This window comes from Balaenoptera acutorostrata, chromosome X (assembly GCF_949987535.1).
Source record: "Balaenoptera acutorostrata chromosome X, mBalAcu1.1, whole genome shotgun sequence".
In the NCBI taxonomy this organism is placed as follows: Eukaryota; Metazoa; Chordata; class Mammalia; order Artiodactyla; family Balaenopteridae; genus Balaenoptera; species Balaenoptera acutorostrata.
The window spans coordinates 38719819-38737749 of NC_080085.1; the positions used below are offsets into that span (position 1 = coordinate 38719819).

General features: G+C 39.9%; 1 protein-coding gene across 1 annotated transcript in view; it reads left to right on the plus strand.

The window, feature by feature from the left end:
• MAOA (monoamine oxidase A) overlaps nt 1–17931 on the plus strand; it is a 68782-nt gene that overhangs the window by 23608 nt on the left and 27243 nt on the right. The window contains exons 3-4 of the mRNA XM_007180264.3: nt 4652–4789; nt 17570–17674. Of these exons, the coding sequence (XP_007180326.2) occupies nt 4652–4789; nt 17570–17674 (243 nt within the window). The remainder of the gene's footprint in view (nt 1–4651; nt 4790–17569; nt 17675–17931) is intronic.

Genomic DNA, 17931 nt, shown 5'->3' on the forward strand with positions numbered 1-17931 from the left:
AGAAGTTTCTTGAACAGTACCTGGCACCTTGTAGGCACTCAAGATATAGTTGTTGAATGAACTAATGAATCCCCAAAGCCAAGTAAAAACATGAAGCCTAGGGATTAAATGAGCTCAAAATTTGACTTTCACCTTGAATGTCTACTGAACCCTGAAGACTCTGCAATTCCACTGTGATGGCTGTATGGCATGCAAGGAACAGGAAATAAAATCCAGAACCTGTTGAAGGTAGGGAATTTAATAGGAAATACTCCAAATTGGAATCCCATGTGCTATACTCTGTACATGAAAGTGAAAGAAAAATAAACCTTACCATTCTAAAAGGGAGAAAAGTAAAGCTTGCCTTCATCCATGGCTTCAATCTAAATTTACACTACCTATATGGTGTGAAAAACCTTGGACAGAATATTTAAAGTGCCAAGGTGGCTGGCAGAAATAGACTCAAATCGTTTCCACCCAGGCCTCAAATAACTTACACAGAAAAAGTTCTAAGGAAAATCAGCAACTCATAGTCAAAAGTGACAGCATACAAGGAAACAAGGCACTGACGGGAAATAAATAGAAAAAATGATCCAGAAAGATTTTGCAATAGTTGAAGTATACACAGAATAAAAAATTACTGTAGCATGTTTTAAAGAAAAGACATGCTTAAAATTAGCAGCAGGGAAAAGAAACTTAAAAAAAATGATCAAGTAGTTTAAAAATAATTTCTAGAAATGAAAATGTACTGATTAAAATGAAAAAACTCAGGGACAGATTAAACAGTGTATTAGACACAGCTGAAGTGAATGAGTGAACTAGATCAGAAGGAATTATCTATAATGCAGTTCAGAGATAAAGACTGGAAAATACGTTATGTGGGGCAATGGCAGGAGCAGCTAAGACATGAAAGATAGTGTTATGATGGTATGAAAAAATAATGGCTGAGGATTTTCCAGCATTGTTGGAAGATACCAGGAAACCTAACAGGTCCACAGCATGAAAAAGGAAAAGAAATTCTCACCCGGACACAGAAGCTGCAGTATACCAAAGAAAAGAGATCTTAAAAAAATTATTTTAAGTCTAAAAGTAATTTTTTTTTAGAAAAGAGAAAGACAAATTATGCATACTCTGAAAAAAATCAATAATTAGACTTATGAGTGACCCTTCAACAGCAAAAATAGATGCCAGAAGATAAACAATATCTTCACTGTTCTGAGAGAGAGAGAGAGAAAATAACCAGAATTTGTTGCTTGCTAGAACTATCTTTTTATCAGACTGACAAAAATAGAGAGTTTAGGACCCAGATTAGAGGAAATTATAAAGGCTGTGTTTTAAGAAGAAGGAAAATGATAACAAATAAAAGGTCTGAAATTTAAGAGGAGACAATGAGCAAAGATACTGGTAAATATTTAAATAAAATTCAGCAACATCAACAGAATAAAACAAAATAATGTCAAATTTGTTGGGAGACAAATAAACCTGAAGCAAGGTACTTTTATGGTTTACAGATTAGAAGAAGGGTGATCACAGTTGATGCATGAAGGTTTTGTATTTTTCAGTAGAAAGATAATATATTGATAAGCTTTAGAATATATTAAGTATGCATGTTAATATAGCTAGAAAAAAAATAGGCCTGACCGTATAACTTCCAAACAAGTAGAAGAAAAACTTAAAACAAAAGGAAGAAAACCCTTAATCCAAAAGAAGAAAATAAATCAGACAGGAAACTGTTAAAGTGGGACAAATGGAAAGCCATAATAAAATAAGTTAAGACATTTTAAAAGAAATAATAATATAAATGGGCTAAACTTCTCAGTTAAAAGGGGGGAAATGTCAGAATAAAGAAAGCTCTAACTGAAAGATGGAAAAAGAGATAGTATACAAATACTAATCTAAGCTATTTTAACTATATTAATATCAGACAAAATAAGGTTTAAACAAAAAAATGTTTCATTGAATTAAGTTTCAACACATAGTGATAAAAGACCCAGAAGACCGAACAATTCTGAACTTGTATATACTGAATAATGTAGCCTCAAAAAATAAAGCAAAAATTGACAGGAATCAAAGCTAAATGCCCAATAGTGTAGGGGGGTTTTAACATACTTTTCTAAGTTAATAATAAATGAAGCAAACAAAGGCTGAGCACAATTAATCTTTTTCTAATGGACATGTATAAAACATGCATATTACTTAACAGAAGACTATGTTCTTTTCATGCAGAAATGGAAAATCTTTGAAAATCAACCATGTGCTAGGTCTTAAAGTAAGCCTCAAGGATTGATATCATATAATCCATATTCTTTGACCACAATGCAGTTATGACAGAAAGATAACTAAAAAAATTCCAGTTGTAGAAATTAAAACATGACAAAACTTTTAGAAACATAGATCTAGACAGAAATTGTAATGGAAATTTGAAAATACTTAAAACCGCACAATAATGGAAATACTAAAATAAAGTTGTGGGTGTAGCTAAAAAACATATTAGAGGAAGATTCATAGCCTAAATTTTTCTATTAGAAAAGAACAAAAGGCTCAATATGAATAAGCTAAGCATGCAAGGAATTAGAAAATTAAGAGTATAAAAAATCCAAAAAAGAGGAAAAAAGAGCATAAATCAATGGTATAGAAAATACTCAATGAAGATGATCAATGAAACAAAGGTTGATTCTTTGAATAGTCCTATTAAAACCAGACAAGTGTCTGATAAGATTTTTCAAGGAAAAGGAAAAAGAGACATCTCTAAACAATAAATGGGATGAAAATGAAGATATAAGTACTGATACAATAAACAATAAATAAATGAAAAGAAGAGGTCATGAACTTTAAAGCAATAGTTTTGAAACATATGCAATGTATATACGATGAGAAAATATAATTTATAAAAAATAACACTGATTTAAGAAATAGAAAATGTGAGTAGTGCTTTAACCACAAAATAAATTGAATCTGTAATTTAAAATTTTCCCACAATGAAAACACTAAGCCTAGATAGCTCTACAGGTGTGTTCTACCTAATGTTCAAAGAAGAGATTATTCTATTTATATATGAATGCCTTCTAGAGAATAGAAGAAAATATGATTTCTAACTCATGAGATTAACAGTACTGTAATACAAGAAAACAGACAAGGGCTGGAGAAGGAAGGAGAATCATGGGGCAATCTCAGTCTCACTTATAAACACAGATATAAAAATTCTAAACAAAATGTTAGCAAAGCATATCTTGCAATGGAAAGATAATATCAGGTTATATTACCCCAGGAAGGGCAAGGTTGCATAATTCTAGACAATCGATTTTCTGGAAATAACAGATTAGGTAAATTATCCCAACCCTTCCACTACATATAAGGAGACTAGACAAATTGCACTGTGTACACACACACACACACACACACACCTTCAAAGCATCAGAGAGCTAACAAGATAGTGAAGAATCACTAGACCAACATCCAGAAAACACTGACCTGCTTTTTCCCCTGGGGGTGGAGAGGTGGGAGTTTGCTGACCACTGAAGAAGCAAGTGAGGGACTGAGAAGTACTTTTCAAAAGTCTTACAAAGCTAGGGCAACTGAAGGTCAGGTCCAGAGCCCACCAAAGTGTGTGTATATGGAGGGATGTGTTGGTAAACTCCTTGTGCTTCTGGTTGGACTGCATCCTAGCGCTAAGGGTGAACAGCAAAGGGACTCGGTCACGTTGCATTTCAACCTGCCTTCAAATTGTCTCAGGCACACAAAATGCAATAAAGTTATCTAGTATTGTTAGCGTCCCCAGGTGCTGGGCAGAAGGAGACATAAATCCTCTCTGAGAAAGATATAATCCTCCCAGGATTCAGATAATTTCTATATTTTCTCAAATTCAATCAGCGGGATGCAATAAAAAATAATCAGGCAAACAAGGAGAAACGGCAACGCGAATTAGAACTGGTATAAACAACAAAATAGAAACAGACCCATAAGAAGTTATTACAAACACATGGAGGAATTATTGCTCATCAATGCACAATTTTATTTTATTTTATTTATTTATTTTTTTTACAATTTATTGATTAAATCATGGGGAAATGTGTTACTAAAAAAGCTGGGGAAAATGGAAAAGTGCATTTAAGAAGAGGAAAGTAAATTTCGGTTTATGGAGGAAGGTTTGCATATTTATAAAATATTTTTTAGGTATATGAATCTTTTCATACCTTTTGGTACTCTTTTCCTATGATGCATTCTTCCCTGCAAGTGTTTTAAAATAGGATCAGGAGCCCACCAGTGTGGGCTGATTGAAGATTTCATCTGCCGGAAATCAGAGAATTAGGCCTAATAAAACTCTGGGTGACCCCTCCAGCAACAACCCCAAAGAAAAGCATAGATAATAAAGCTAAATGCTTTGAAAAGGATCTAGATCGGCAGGGCGTACTACAGTGTTCTTTATTCTTTATGCGTGTTATTGCTGAATCAGCCTCACCAATAACTCGACAAATGGGATTGCTTAATGATGAGTGTACTATAGGGTTGGAGTAGAGGAGAAAGATTTGCTATTTTCAGTGGCACTTTATAAGAGAGATGTAAGGCACATTTAAATTGTAAAAAATAAACAGGGTTATTTTTTATAAGACATAGAAACATTTGTTTTAGAGTTCTAACTAAAGTCTTCTGGACACTTTTTCTGTTTCTACAGAACCAACATGTTGATTACGTAGACGTTGGCGGGGCTTATGTGGGACCAACGCAGAACAGGATCTTACGGTTATCTAAGGAACTGGGTTTAGAAACTTACAAAGTGAACGTAAATGAGCGTCTTGTTCAATATGTCAAGGTAAGCCTGATGTTTTACTCAACTGACCAATAGGGGAGCATTTTATTTGGGAAAACATTTGGTTTTGTTTTTAAAAACAAGAAGAAAAGAAAGGCAGAGTACTGGGGGAGACACCAGAAATAGACACACACACACACACACACACAGAGCCCAGGCAGCCCCTGAGGCACCTATGAGGCAGTTCTAAGGCCCCAAGGAACACAGCAGTTTGAGGCCACTTCTTAACACTTTGAATGGGTCATTCATCCTCATCCTTTGCATCCATTTCTTTGCACACTTTGGTAATTTTCTCTGCACCTAGCCATGACTCTTGGGAAGTCTAGCTCAGTTGTGCAGTTTCCTACTATTTAAACAAGAGATTGTTTAAACTCTAAGTTCTGATATCCACTCAAGAAACAGCAGCTGTTGCCCGTGTTATTCTTTCTTACTGAAGCCAAACGTGGAGCAGCTGGAGTCTGGAAATGTGCCTTGAGAAATCAAGTTTCCGATCTGACATTGTAGCCCATTTCCTGGAACTAGAGTCGTCAGGACTGGGGTTATTTACTCATTCTAATGCCAGGATTCCCACACCAGTAACCACATCACTTCTCAACAGACACATTTAAGCCTCCACTCCACCCCAGCAATCATGTGGGTCTGGCATCTTCAGGGCCTTTCAGAGCAGGGAATGAAGGATACTTGAAGTATATGCACACTGATGTGCAATCAGGGAGGTCAGGAATCTTGGGAAACTCTGATAGCTGGTCTGGGTTGGATTGGGATGCTTGGGAGAGTCTGGCAGTGAGACACATGAAAAAACAAACCAGTAGCCTTTAGAAAAATGAGGTTCAGAGGTCAAGGGAGAAATGAAGAAACTACAAAAGAATTATACAAAGTGTTTATGAATGCTGGCTTCAATAGGCCATGATCAAAAAGGAAAAACTCCTTTGCTTCCCCACTTTGTCATCTCTGCACAGCATGTTGTTTACCCGGACTAGTAGGTGCTAACAAAGGTAAGAGAAATAGCAACTAACCTTTATGGAGCACTTTTACCTGTATTATCATATTTAATGTAGGGAGAGAAACCAAATCCTTTGCACTCAACTGCTAATTAAACAGTCGTATAAATTCACTGTCTAGTCCAACTGGGAAGCATATGAGTCTGATGATTATCCTGGAATCTGAGCAAACTTATGCTCTACTTTACAGAGGAGAAAACTGAGGTTCAGTGAGGTAAAGTGACTTGAACAAAGGTATAAAACTAGTAGTGGTCTGCCTACCCCCTGTGCACATGCTCTTCATGAATTTTAGGATTTACTTACAAATAAACACGTATTTAAGATGCTAAACACTGTTCTTTTCATTTAAGACGATCTCATCTAATAAAAAGATGGAGAATAGAAATACTATTAGGGAATTCCCTGGCGGTCCAGTGGTTAGGACTTGGTGGTTTCACTGCCGTGGCCCAGGTTGGATCCCTGGTTGCAGAACTAAGATCCCGCAAGCCACACAGCACAGCAAATAAATAAATACTTACCATTAAACCGTCCTCTCACATACTTTACCCTGCCAAGGAACACATATTTTCACCCAAGGTAGAAAGCAAAGTTAAGGTAAAAAACTAGTGCATCAGTTAGAGGTTAATTTATTTTATCTGAATAAGTGCCTTTCTGCTAGTGTTTCTAATAAATCATATCATTTCTGCAATGAGAAATACTCAGGGTAGTGGATGTTTTTATAATGACCAGGAAACTAGAAAGTGAGGAGGCCAGATTAGGGAAAAAGCAGAAAGATATTCATCTAACTATTCCAGGTAAGACTGATAATAAACTGTATAGCAAAAAATAATTCCACTTATTTAAGAATATATCAACTCTCACTGTTCTGTTCGCTTCTAGGGAAAAAATGGACTTTTCCCCCCCAACATGATAGTAGATTGGGTTAATAATGCAAATTGTCTTTGTGACACTTTCTGCATCAGCTCTCGTGACAACCCCAGCTTCTGTAATCTAATACAGTGTATTCTTTTCTGTAAATAACACTGAAATGAAGTGGGTGAATCACTGGAAGATTGCCACTGTCTAGTTACACCAAGCCATATTCTTTATGATCCAGATTGCTTCAGCTCTTAAATTTTCCTGATGTGCAGCCTTAAAGAATGCCTCCATTGTTTCTTCTGTCAGCAGACTGTAGTGCATCCAGTTTCAACCTACTCTAGGATGATTTTTAGTGTTCACCAGAGAACTATTCTTGACCTTTGCTAGATTGTGTTTACAGTGCAAGTTTTGACATGACTATGTGGAGTTCCAAGCCTGAGCCTCAGAAGCACTGGGGACAGATGTTAGGTGGTGGTTTCCAACCTGTCCCTTCCCCCAGAGACTAAGTCTATCTGCTTTATTTTTAGAAGGTTCATATGGTTATGCTAAATTCATTCACTGTTTCAGTAAGTCGTTACTGGACAATCAACTCTGTACCAGATATTGTTGTAGGCTGGAAATACAGTGGTGGATACATGATCCAAGTTTCTGCTCACATGGAGCTTGCCATCTCAAGGGAGGAGATAAGTAAATAAATAATATTCACTAACATTTCTGCCTTTATCCTTCATGGATCTTGTGAATAGAATCTCTATTCTAATTCTGGTTTAGTAGATCCTGATGCTCATGTAATAGGGTTCTTGACTGGTTCCTACGGTGAGCAGGTTTTATGAATGTTGTGAATTCAATACAGCTTTATTTCGGAGACTACATCTGATTTGTGAAATTAATATAAATTAATCATATCTTTAACCTAAAAGGTGGCTTTGAAGTGGTGTCAGCTAGATATGTTTAAAATGTTCTCTATGGATTCTTTTCTTTTGGAAGGTGTAAAGGAAGCAGGTGTACTTGAATGCCTCTTGGATCGATTGATTGATTACTTGCATTAGTAAAGAAGATGCACCATCATTACGATCGTTTTATGAGTTAGTTTCATTGAGTTGTGGAGACTGTTAAATTTAGCAGTGCCAGGTCTTGGAGAAGAAGAAAGAAACACTTCGTTCCTCTTTTTTTTTTTTTTTCTTTCCATGGGTTCCTCCAGATCATAATAATGCAAGTAGGGTGTCAAGAGGGAGAACACTGCCAGAGATGGAGCAAGGCATTTTGCAGGAACTACTTTAAAGGAGATATTGACATTTTCATGCATTCTCACTTTCTCCCTGCTTTTCACATCCTCTCTAAATAAAAATCAAGACTATAAATATAGACCACACATTTGTTTTTAGAGAACGGTGTGATAAAGATTTATTTAAAACAACATAGGCTTTCCTGATAGTAACAGCTTAGCAAGCAATTTTTCCGAGTATTGGTTCTGTTCTTCCCACAGCCATTTACTCCATGTTTCTATGCCAACGACTGAAACCACAGGCTTTTCAGAACGTGTGTGTTCTGGAATACTAAGTAATTTTTTTTGTTGTTGCTAAGAGGTGAACTTTGTTTTAGCCAGTAGGCTGTATTGAAAGCAGAGGATGTATTTTTTATCAGTTTGTCTTAATGCTTGCCAGATATAACTGCGTCTTTGACCTCTTGCTTCTAATCGGGTGTTTCCTTTGGATTGGGGACAATATATTTTTAAGCTGCTTTTAACACCTTTCCATACCAACTCATAGAACTCTTTTCTTTTGTCAAAGAAAATTATACTTTCACTTTCAACCCGTCTCAGTAGGAAACTCAAGAAGCCAAAGGTGTTAGGCTCTTGTAGGGATGTTGATTGTCGTGTCTTTCTTTTAATCACCTAAATTCATCCCTCCTCGCTCTATGCATTGGTGTTGTCTTCCATCTGTAATGTGCCTATACCTGTGTTACCTCATTTGAGCTTCCCAATGATCCTTTGAGGTAATAAGCATTATTTCTCCCATCTTACAAATGAGAAAACTGAGTCTCAGAGAGATTAGGAGCCAACGTGAGGCTTTCCATCTCTTGAGCCCAGGTTCTGTGAGTTACATCACATTGTTCCTTATTCTGTGAGCAGAGTTAACTTGTGAACCCCTTTAATAAACTGCTCCAAGATATGACAAAAATCACCTTACCCCAACAGGCTTTGGAGTCCTAAGATGCCACTTTGGCTGTAAGGGCTCTTGTGGACTCCAGCGGTTGGAGGGGAGTGGGTGTGCCTAGGAGTCATATGTGGTACTGTTCACCAGAGTGGCCTCTTCTCTTGTAGCCTGAGCCATAGATCTGGTCCCCCTCTGGGCTTCAGTGAGCACTTGACTCCTGAGAAACCCCGAGGCCAGCCCAGTTAGGCTCAGCAGGCTGAAGAAGACGGATTCTATTATTGTGTTAAAATACTAAGGCTAGAGGTCTGGGGCATGGCTTGGAATTGTTGGCTGTATATTCTTTTTCTTAAGTGACTTATGTAAACTTAATAATCAAAGTATGATCTAGATAAGAGTATTTTATTTTATGCCATTATACTCTGCCTGGTTTAAAAAAGAAAAAAGAGGATTTAAAGTAATTTGTATAAGTCAGAGTAGAAGATGAAGAAAGACAATTAGGTAAGGACAGCCAAGTGGTAATGGGCCTGTGTTCATGATAAAAAATTCTTTGTTGATCATAGAAATGAAGTAATACAAAAGGGATTTTTTTCCTCTAAACTATAATTATACCTAGGATTTTAAAAGCAGAGAGACTCAAAATGTTTACATATTTTCACTCTAATCTGTCAAGTATTCAGTATAAAGATATATAGACATAGCTTGTAAAAAACAGTTGCTAGTAACTTCCATTCTTTTTTTCCTCTCCATTTTTTTTTTTTTAAAGATTTATTGATTTATTGATTGACTGAGTGATTGCTATGTTGGGTCTTCGCCTCTGTGCTAGGGCCTTCTCCAGTTGCGGCAAGCGGGGGCCACTCTTCATCGCGGTGCGCTGGCCTCTCACCATCGCGGCCTCTTTTGTTGCAGAGCACAGGCTCCAGACACGCAGGCTCAGCAACTGTGGCTCACGGGCCCCGCCGCTCCGCGGCATGTGGGATCTTCCCAGACCAGGGCTCGAACCCGCGTCCCCTGCACTGGCAGGCAGACTCTCAACCACTGCGCCACCAGGGAAGCCCCCTCTCCATTTTTAAAAGACTTCATTTACTTCCTGTGGATCATAGGAAAGCTTAATGACAGAAATTACTCTTAAAGCCTTGTACTGTTTAGAAAGCTAGGTCAGCATTAGCCATTTTCTCTCAAAGGCTCCTTTCTTTTTCCTATAAACTTTCAGGAGTAAATCTCAGATTTAGTTTCTAGAGAATGAAGTTTCTACTCAGTTGAAGTGACAGCCCTATATATAGCAAAGTCAGGTTAATGATTCGATTTTCCCCTTTCATTTGTTTTTTTTTAAATTGTGATAAAATAGACATAAAAGTTACCATCTTAACCATACTTAGTGGACAATTCAGCGACATTAAGTACATTCATATTGTTGTGCTACCATCCACAGAATGCTTTTCATCTTCCTTTCATTCATTTTTAATAGGAAGTAATTCACTACAGAAGGCATTTTCTAGCCATTCATTGAGAAGTAGTCTAAAGTCACCCTCCTGCCTTGGACTGGCCTTCACTGGCAGCATAGAAAGGGGATTAGGTCAGACACAAAGCATTTCTCTCACTGAGGCTGTGGAACTTTTCGATCACCTCCTCAAGTGGGGCCCTGGCATTTTGGTTAATGGCAAAAAGAACCTTGTGAATATAATGAAACATAAAAGCAGCTTCCTCAAGAGAAACTGCTCTAGTCTCTGTGATTACCCAACTCCTAGAGGTTCTGACCTTTCAGGTTAGAATGCAGTTGCCAGTTTGAGGTTCATATCTTGCCCAGCCTCCCCCGTCCTTGCTTTCTACTTCCTCCCTCTGTAGCCCCTACTCCCACCTCAGAGCACACACCCAAATACCCCAACCAAAAGGCTTAATCATAAACTTTTGCAGAGTAGCCTTCTAATAGTTGAAACCTTTAAAAACCCCCTAATGTCCTATGAATCTGTTACCAAATGCAAGTTCCAGGGCCCAATGCACGGTGAGGCCAAACAAACTGAAACGTCGGAGTTTGGGGCAGAGAAAGGTTGATGGCAGGGCCAAACAAGGAGAACGGTGGCTCGTGCTCAAAAATCCCGAACCCCCCAATGGTTTTCGGGTAGAAGCTTTTATAGGCAAAATTTAGAGTGAGGGCTACAGGGTGTGTGACTTTCTCCTGATTGGTGGGTGGTGAGGTAACAGGGCGGTGCTCCAGGAATCTCGTGCTCAGCCTGAAACTACCATCCTCCACCTGGGTGGGGACCTTAGTTCCTGCAGAAGCACTCAAAGATATTGTTATGTATATTCCTTGAGCAGGAACCAGGACCCTGCTTTCATCGCTGCACTATTGTTTCTTTTTTTTTAACATATATATAATTTATTTATTCATTTATTTTATTTTTGGCTGCGTTGGGTCTTTGTTGCTGCATGCGGGCTTTCTCTAGTTGCAGCATGCGGGGGCTACTCTTCGTTGTGGTGCACAGTCTTCTCATTGCGGTGGCTTCTCTTGTTGTGGAGCACGGGCTCTAGAGCACAGGCTCAGTATGCACTATTGTTTCTTGACTGCTCCTCCTTTGTTTCTGCATCCCCCTTCCTTCCCTCATTAGCAACTGTTTGAATCTGCCCTTTGGAACTTAGGGAAGGTCTAGGAGGCTGAATGAAGCCTATTTCCTATGAAGTAGAAATGGGGCCATGGAAAGGATCTGTTACAGGGAGGACCCCCACAGGGTCCTGCTCAGTTTCAAATCCCATATCTTGTCCATTCTGGGCCTCCTGAAGAAGGAAAGTTCTCTTGTCCCACTGACCCTGCCAGAAAGTCTTTCCTGTCATTGCCCTGTCCTGCCACTTAACAAGATCGATGCTACTATATAGCCTTCTGTCTCAGGTGTGGACTCCAAGCTTTTTCACTTGTGTATCAAACTCAATGAACGAATACCTTTTGAAAACCTAGTGGATCTCAGAGTTTTAGTAAGTGACAGTTATTCTTACTTTAGAGATAGGAGAAAGTTGTAAGAATGCAAGTATTTGGTTCAAGGCCCTACAGAAGTGAGTGAGAAAAGAGAGACAGACAGACAGACGACAGACAGATGTGAAAGCCTAGTTGATAATTAACCTTAGCAGACACAGAACTTGGAACTGAAAAGAGACAAATAATGGAAATAATGTTGATACTTTATATCTGAACAGCCCAGTATTGTTTTCATAGCACTTCATTTTATTTTTTGCCTTGTGCTTGGGTTTAGTGTAACTAGAAGAAGAAAATTCTAGGTGGAATCACAGAAAATTTGAGTGTTAATTATAGTTAAATGTAATCAACACTTTGATCCCAAAAGCTGTTGAACTGGGTCCTTTTCATTTAAAAGACTTTGCTCATATCAGGTTTTTCACACAAAGAAAATAATTACCGAACTATTAGTCCATTTGCTTTCATTCCCATAGCTCTCATGTAATTTGTCAGACTCAAACGATACACAGTGAAGCTCAGGCTGAGATTTAATTTTGTGTGTTTGCCAAAGTACCCAGTGGCGTAGTTTCCACAGCCATATCCAACAGATAAATGTCTCTGAAAAAAACATCAGGCTTTAGACACATGGGAGGAAATCACTACTGGCTCGTACTTCCTGACCAGCAGCAGGTGATAAAAGGAAACCCTGAGACACAGACATGGGTGCAGTCACTTGCTAATCTACATAATTATTTGGGCACCCACCCAAGAAGTCCTGAGTATCTGTGACTTTCCCCCAATCTGTAGCGTATTAAAAAATACTTTTCTGATGTCCAAATGTTGGGAAGATTGTGCTAAGAATCTTATGGTCCACCCTCCCTCCCAGTGCAAGCCCTTATCACATCTCTACCATCATGATCGCGTGAGCCATCACTGAGGTAACTCCATCCAGTAGGGGGGCAGGGCTGCATCTACCCGGTCACTGGGATACACAAAGTGAATGCTCTCAGTTAACAGCCTCTCTGGCAAGAAGTTCTGCTTTGCCCTGGACCCTCTCCACCTGCTCTGATGTACTTTTCCTCTGTACTGCCCTGTTCCAAGGGGGCAGAGCCCAGACCTGAGACTCAGCACAAAGCACTTGCAGTTTTAGCCAGATGTACAAGTGATTTTGTTGCAGGAAGGGGGACCCTTTCCAGGGCCCAAGAGTGAGCTCTTGTCTAACACTCGGAAATGAATTGTCCAAGGAGACACACGTGCTGACAAAGCAAGAGACTTTATTGGGAAGGGGCGCCTGGGAGGAGAGCAGCAGGGTAAGGGAACCCAGGAGAACTGCTCTGCCACGTGGCTCGCAGTCTCGGGTTTTATGGTAATGGGGTTAGCTTCCGGTTGTCTCTGGCTAATCATTCTGACTCAGGGTCCTTCCTGGTGGCACGTGCATCGCTCAGCCAAGATGGAGTCCAGCGAGAAGGATTCTGGGAAGATGGTAGGCCATGCGGACTGGCATTTCCTCTCTCCTTTTGACCTTTCCCGAATTCTTCTAGTTGGTGGTAGCTTGTTAGTTCTGCATTCCTTACCAGGACCTCCTGCTGTAAGATAACTCATGCAAGTGGTTACTATGGTGCCTGGCCAGGGCGGGCGGTTTCGGTCAGTGGTTCCCCTAACAGCTTCATTTGATTTCTGCTATTTGACTCAGTATTGTGGGATGATGTACCCTTTTGTGCAGGAGAGGTATGTGTGAGAATTTACTCCCATTTGTAGCATTTGGAAAATATTCTGGTTATTGTAGGTCTTCTTTCTAGCCCATGTTTTCCTGTGTTCTCTCAGGCCCCTACCAGTGCTAGCCAGAATATGAAGAAAGCATGCCTAAGGGAATATTTTCCAAGCAATATTTTTTTTTAAATTTTTATTTATTTATTTATTTATTTATTTATTTATTTATTTATTTATTTTTGGCTGTGCTGGGTCTTTGGTTCGTGCGAGGGCTTTCTCCAGTTGCGGCAAGTGGGGGCCACTCTTCATCGCGGTGCGGGGACCGCTCTTCATCGCGGTGCGCGGGCCTTTCACTATCGCGGCCCCTCCCGTCGCGGGGCACAGGCTCCAGAAGCGCAGGCTCAGCAGCCGTGGCTCACGGGCCCAGCCGCTCCGCGGCATGTGGGATCCTCCCAGACCAGGGCTCGAACCCGTGTCTCCTGCATTAGCAGGCAGATTCTCAACCACTGCGCCACCAGGGAAGCCCCCAAGCAATATTAATCCCAAAAGTGCTTTGCAAAAGAGGAGGTTTGCTGGTTAGATAAATTTTGGAAGTGCTCCATATTCTAACCCTATCTTTGAGAGCCAAGATGTCCATTAACAAATTAGGAGTCTTATGAGGACCAGCAATTTTAAAAAAAAAGCTGTTTAACTATAAACCAGGATTCCCCAGATTTATGACCATGGAACTCATTTTCATATAGCACCCAGAAAGATCAGAGTAAGAAATGCAAACATAGAAAATGGTTTTAGGGATTTAGGTTCCCTAAGAAAGTGAGTCTCCCATCTTTCTCTTCCCTTCACACCTTACACATAGTGCATTCTAGTAAATTTGATGGTAATATTGATTATGACTATTTTAGAAAAGGTATGCCTGTGAATTGATAAGGAAAAATCAGTGCAAAATTGGCATTCATTCGAAGGTCTTGTCTGAGGCAGGAAAAGAGGGGGTCATTTGTGTAGAAAGAGAGTGCTCCCTGGTGGAGCAGTGGTTAAGAATCCGCCTGCCAATGCAGGGGACACGGGCTTGAGCCCTGGTCCGGGAAGATCCCGCATGCCGCGGAGCAACTAAGCCCGTGCGCCACAACTACTGAGCCTGCGCTCTAGAGCCTGCGAGCCACAACTACTGAGCCCACGTGCCACAACTACTGAGCCCATGCGCCTAGAGTCCATGCTCCTCAACAAGAGAAGCCACCGCAGTGAGAAGCCCATGCACCTCAATGAAGAGTAGCCCCCGCTCGCTGCAACTAGAGAAAGCCCGCACGCAGCAACAAAGACCCAAAGTAGCCCCCCCCCCAAAAAAAAGAGAAAAGCCAAAAACTGCTAAGAGTGAAACACTCATGAAATCCTTCTATCAACTTGGTGCCTCTGTCAACAGGATAAAAATTAACGTCATGGTGAGCCTTTATGATCTTCTTTTAAAATATTCCATGGCTCCCATTTCTAAAAATGATTGCCAGGCTAGACCCTTCTCTTTCCCTGAACTCTTCACCTCTCCTGCCACCTCTCTTTGTTTATCAAAGCTCAGATCATGGGGTCTTTAGGACCTTGTGTGAAATCATATTCTGGTTGGTATCATCCCGTGAAGAAGTTCATTGGGAATGTGGGACACATTTTGTTGAATTTTATTTATAGTACTTAATGTCCCCAGATGATTAAGCATATTGAAGGTTTTTTTAAAACAATTTTTTTCAAAGCGAAGATCAGTTTGGTATGAGACTATTACTTGAACATAAGGAACATATAGATTTTTCCCGATTTCAATTGAGGGAAGAATTATAACAAGAACCACCTGTTCTGAAAGCTGCCCGTGATCTATTACTTAACCCAGTCTCTCTCCTCTCCATAGTTATTTTTGTGTCTGCCTGTTTCTCTCAGAACATGCTTCTGCATTTTCCAAAGTTGACCCTGTTACCCCAGAGCTTCTTAGTTTCCTTGTTTATTCCTTAGAAACATAAAAGATGTGTGGAAGATTTATAAGTTTCACATTTCAAAGTTCTCTTTCTTTTAAACAGGAAGTTTAAGATGTCTCTAGGACAAAACTATCTCAACATTCCATCAACCATATAGGAAGCTGGAAATCTCAAGGTTTATAAACAAGGGTTTTGGGAGCAGGAAATTTCTGTCCCACTGTTTTCTAGCTAATATCCCTAGGCTTTAGTTTCCTCATTTATAAAATGGGAATATTAATAGTTCTTGCCTCCAGAGAGTTGGGGTGAGCATTACATGAGATAACGCACATGAAGAGCTTAGGCCGGTACCGGGCATGGAAAAAGATCCCAATAAATGTTAGTAATAATGGCGGTGATGGTGGTAGTGATGATGATAAAGGATTTGGAGTCTTAAAAAGTTATATTGGAGCACTGCAGCATAGCATTTTCAGATAAGAAATCAGGTCACATAATCTGCCAAGGTTATTTGAATTTGCTACTGTGGAAGGGAAAATTACTTCTTTGTCACTTAATATCTGCCATATATTCTTACTCAGTTGGAGTGTGTGTGTATGAGTGTGCACACATGAATGCAAATGCTCTTATGTCTCATGTCTCTGCCTTGATGGTCAGGAGTTTTGCTTTAGCCCTTTGTAAAAAATCCAGCTCTTAATATTGTTCAGTGCACACAGTAGGCTTTCTACAAATATTGAATATGTTTCTATTTGATACAATCAAAATCTTGTGCAAAATTGTATTAATAGACAATGTTTTCACCTTATGGAGGTTTACAAGATGTTTTAAAGAAAAAGGAATTAAATTAGGAAATAAAGGGAATTCCCTAGCGGTCCAGTGGTTAGGACTCTATGCTTCCATTGCAGAGGGCACAGGTTCAATCCCTGGTCGGAGAGCTAAGATCCTGCAAGCTGTGCAGTGCGACGAAAAAAAAAAAAAAGGAAATAAAGTCTCAGAAACTATCTAGACATGCTCTGTTTTCCTAAGGATTCGCCCTCCCCTCACAGTAGCACAGTGCCTGTCACACAACTGAAATGAAGTAAATGGCGGCTAATAATTAGCTATCTTTGTGTTGGAGGTTTTGGTACCAAGCAATAGAAACTAACTCAGGCTCACAAGAGAGGATTTACTGAAAGGATATCAGAGGGCCCACAAAATCAATGGGAGGCTAAAGGGCCACACTTGAGAATGGGCAGAGACCAAGGAAACTCTAGCAATTTAGGGGCAGGAACCACAACCATGGTCTTTATAGCAGGAAGCATCTGCTCAGCATGCTGCCATGGGGAAGGAGAACCCAGAGTCAACTTTCCTCTGTCCTTGGGTGACCCATTGCAGGGTCAGAGTCCTCTGAGAGTGTGTGATTGGCCAAACTCATATCACAGACTCACAGCCTGGCCGAGGCGGGAGAAAGAATCTAACCCATCACCTTCTGTAATGGGAGATGGTACCCAGGACTGTCCTTTCTACACATCTATTCACAGAGGAGAAGATGCAGTTTCCCAAGAAGAAACCAAAGCGCTTACTAGTAAAGGGGAACAGATGCTGGACAACCCCAAATGGCAAATGCCCATTATTCCACATTTCTAATATTTTGATTCTTGACTTTGGGCATGGTCCATAGTCTAGTCAGTCTTTATTTAGCCTGTGTGAACCTTAAGACATAGTTTGAGATATTCCACTTCGTTATTACAGTCCTCCATGTGGTCCAAAGACAGTCCTCCATGTGGTCCAAAGACAGTCCTCCATGTGATCATCCTGCTCTCATCTGAGTGGGAACATCCTTTCAAAGAGATTAGATAGGAACTCAGGAGCTGAGGATATTGTGGCATCAATATGAGCTACCTTTATTTATTTGTTTGTTTGTTTGTTTATTCTATGTAAGTAGAAACAAGTTCAAGGCTATTATTTCCTGTAAATTAAAAACGGGTAATATAACACCAGGGAAATCTTGCTAATCTAATTGAAATTTGGGGCCTGTATAGGTCAAATATATTTACTGTCCGTCAAAGGTGATGTTTCTGACACAGTAGAGGATCCTGTTTCCTTGAAAATGGCTCTTAGGCTGGTTGGTTTGGGATTTTTTGAATGTCATCCTAATTTAAGGTATTATCCTTTGCTTTTAAATGTTACAGGGGAGAACTTATCCATTTCGGGGTGCCTTCCCTTCAGTGTGGAATCCCATTGCCTATCTGGATTACAACAATCTGTGGCGGACAATGGATAACATGGGAAAGGAGGTAAAGTGTGTGTGCAGCTTGCACATGACCTGTTACTGAAATATCAATAGCAAATGTTTAGTATCCATCCTTCCACAGTGCAGGGAACATTGCTCTGGACGTTGATGCATATCATTTCCAGTGTACCCAACAACTCTGCCAAGCTGGTAGTATTTCTACTTTACAAATGAAGAAAATCAGTGCCAAGGGGTTACATAATTTCCCCAAGACCACACAACAAGGGACAGGATTCGAACCCACATGTCTCTGATACTAAT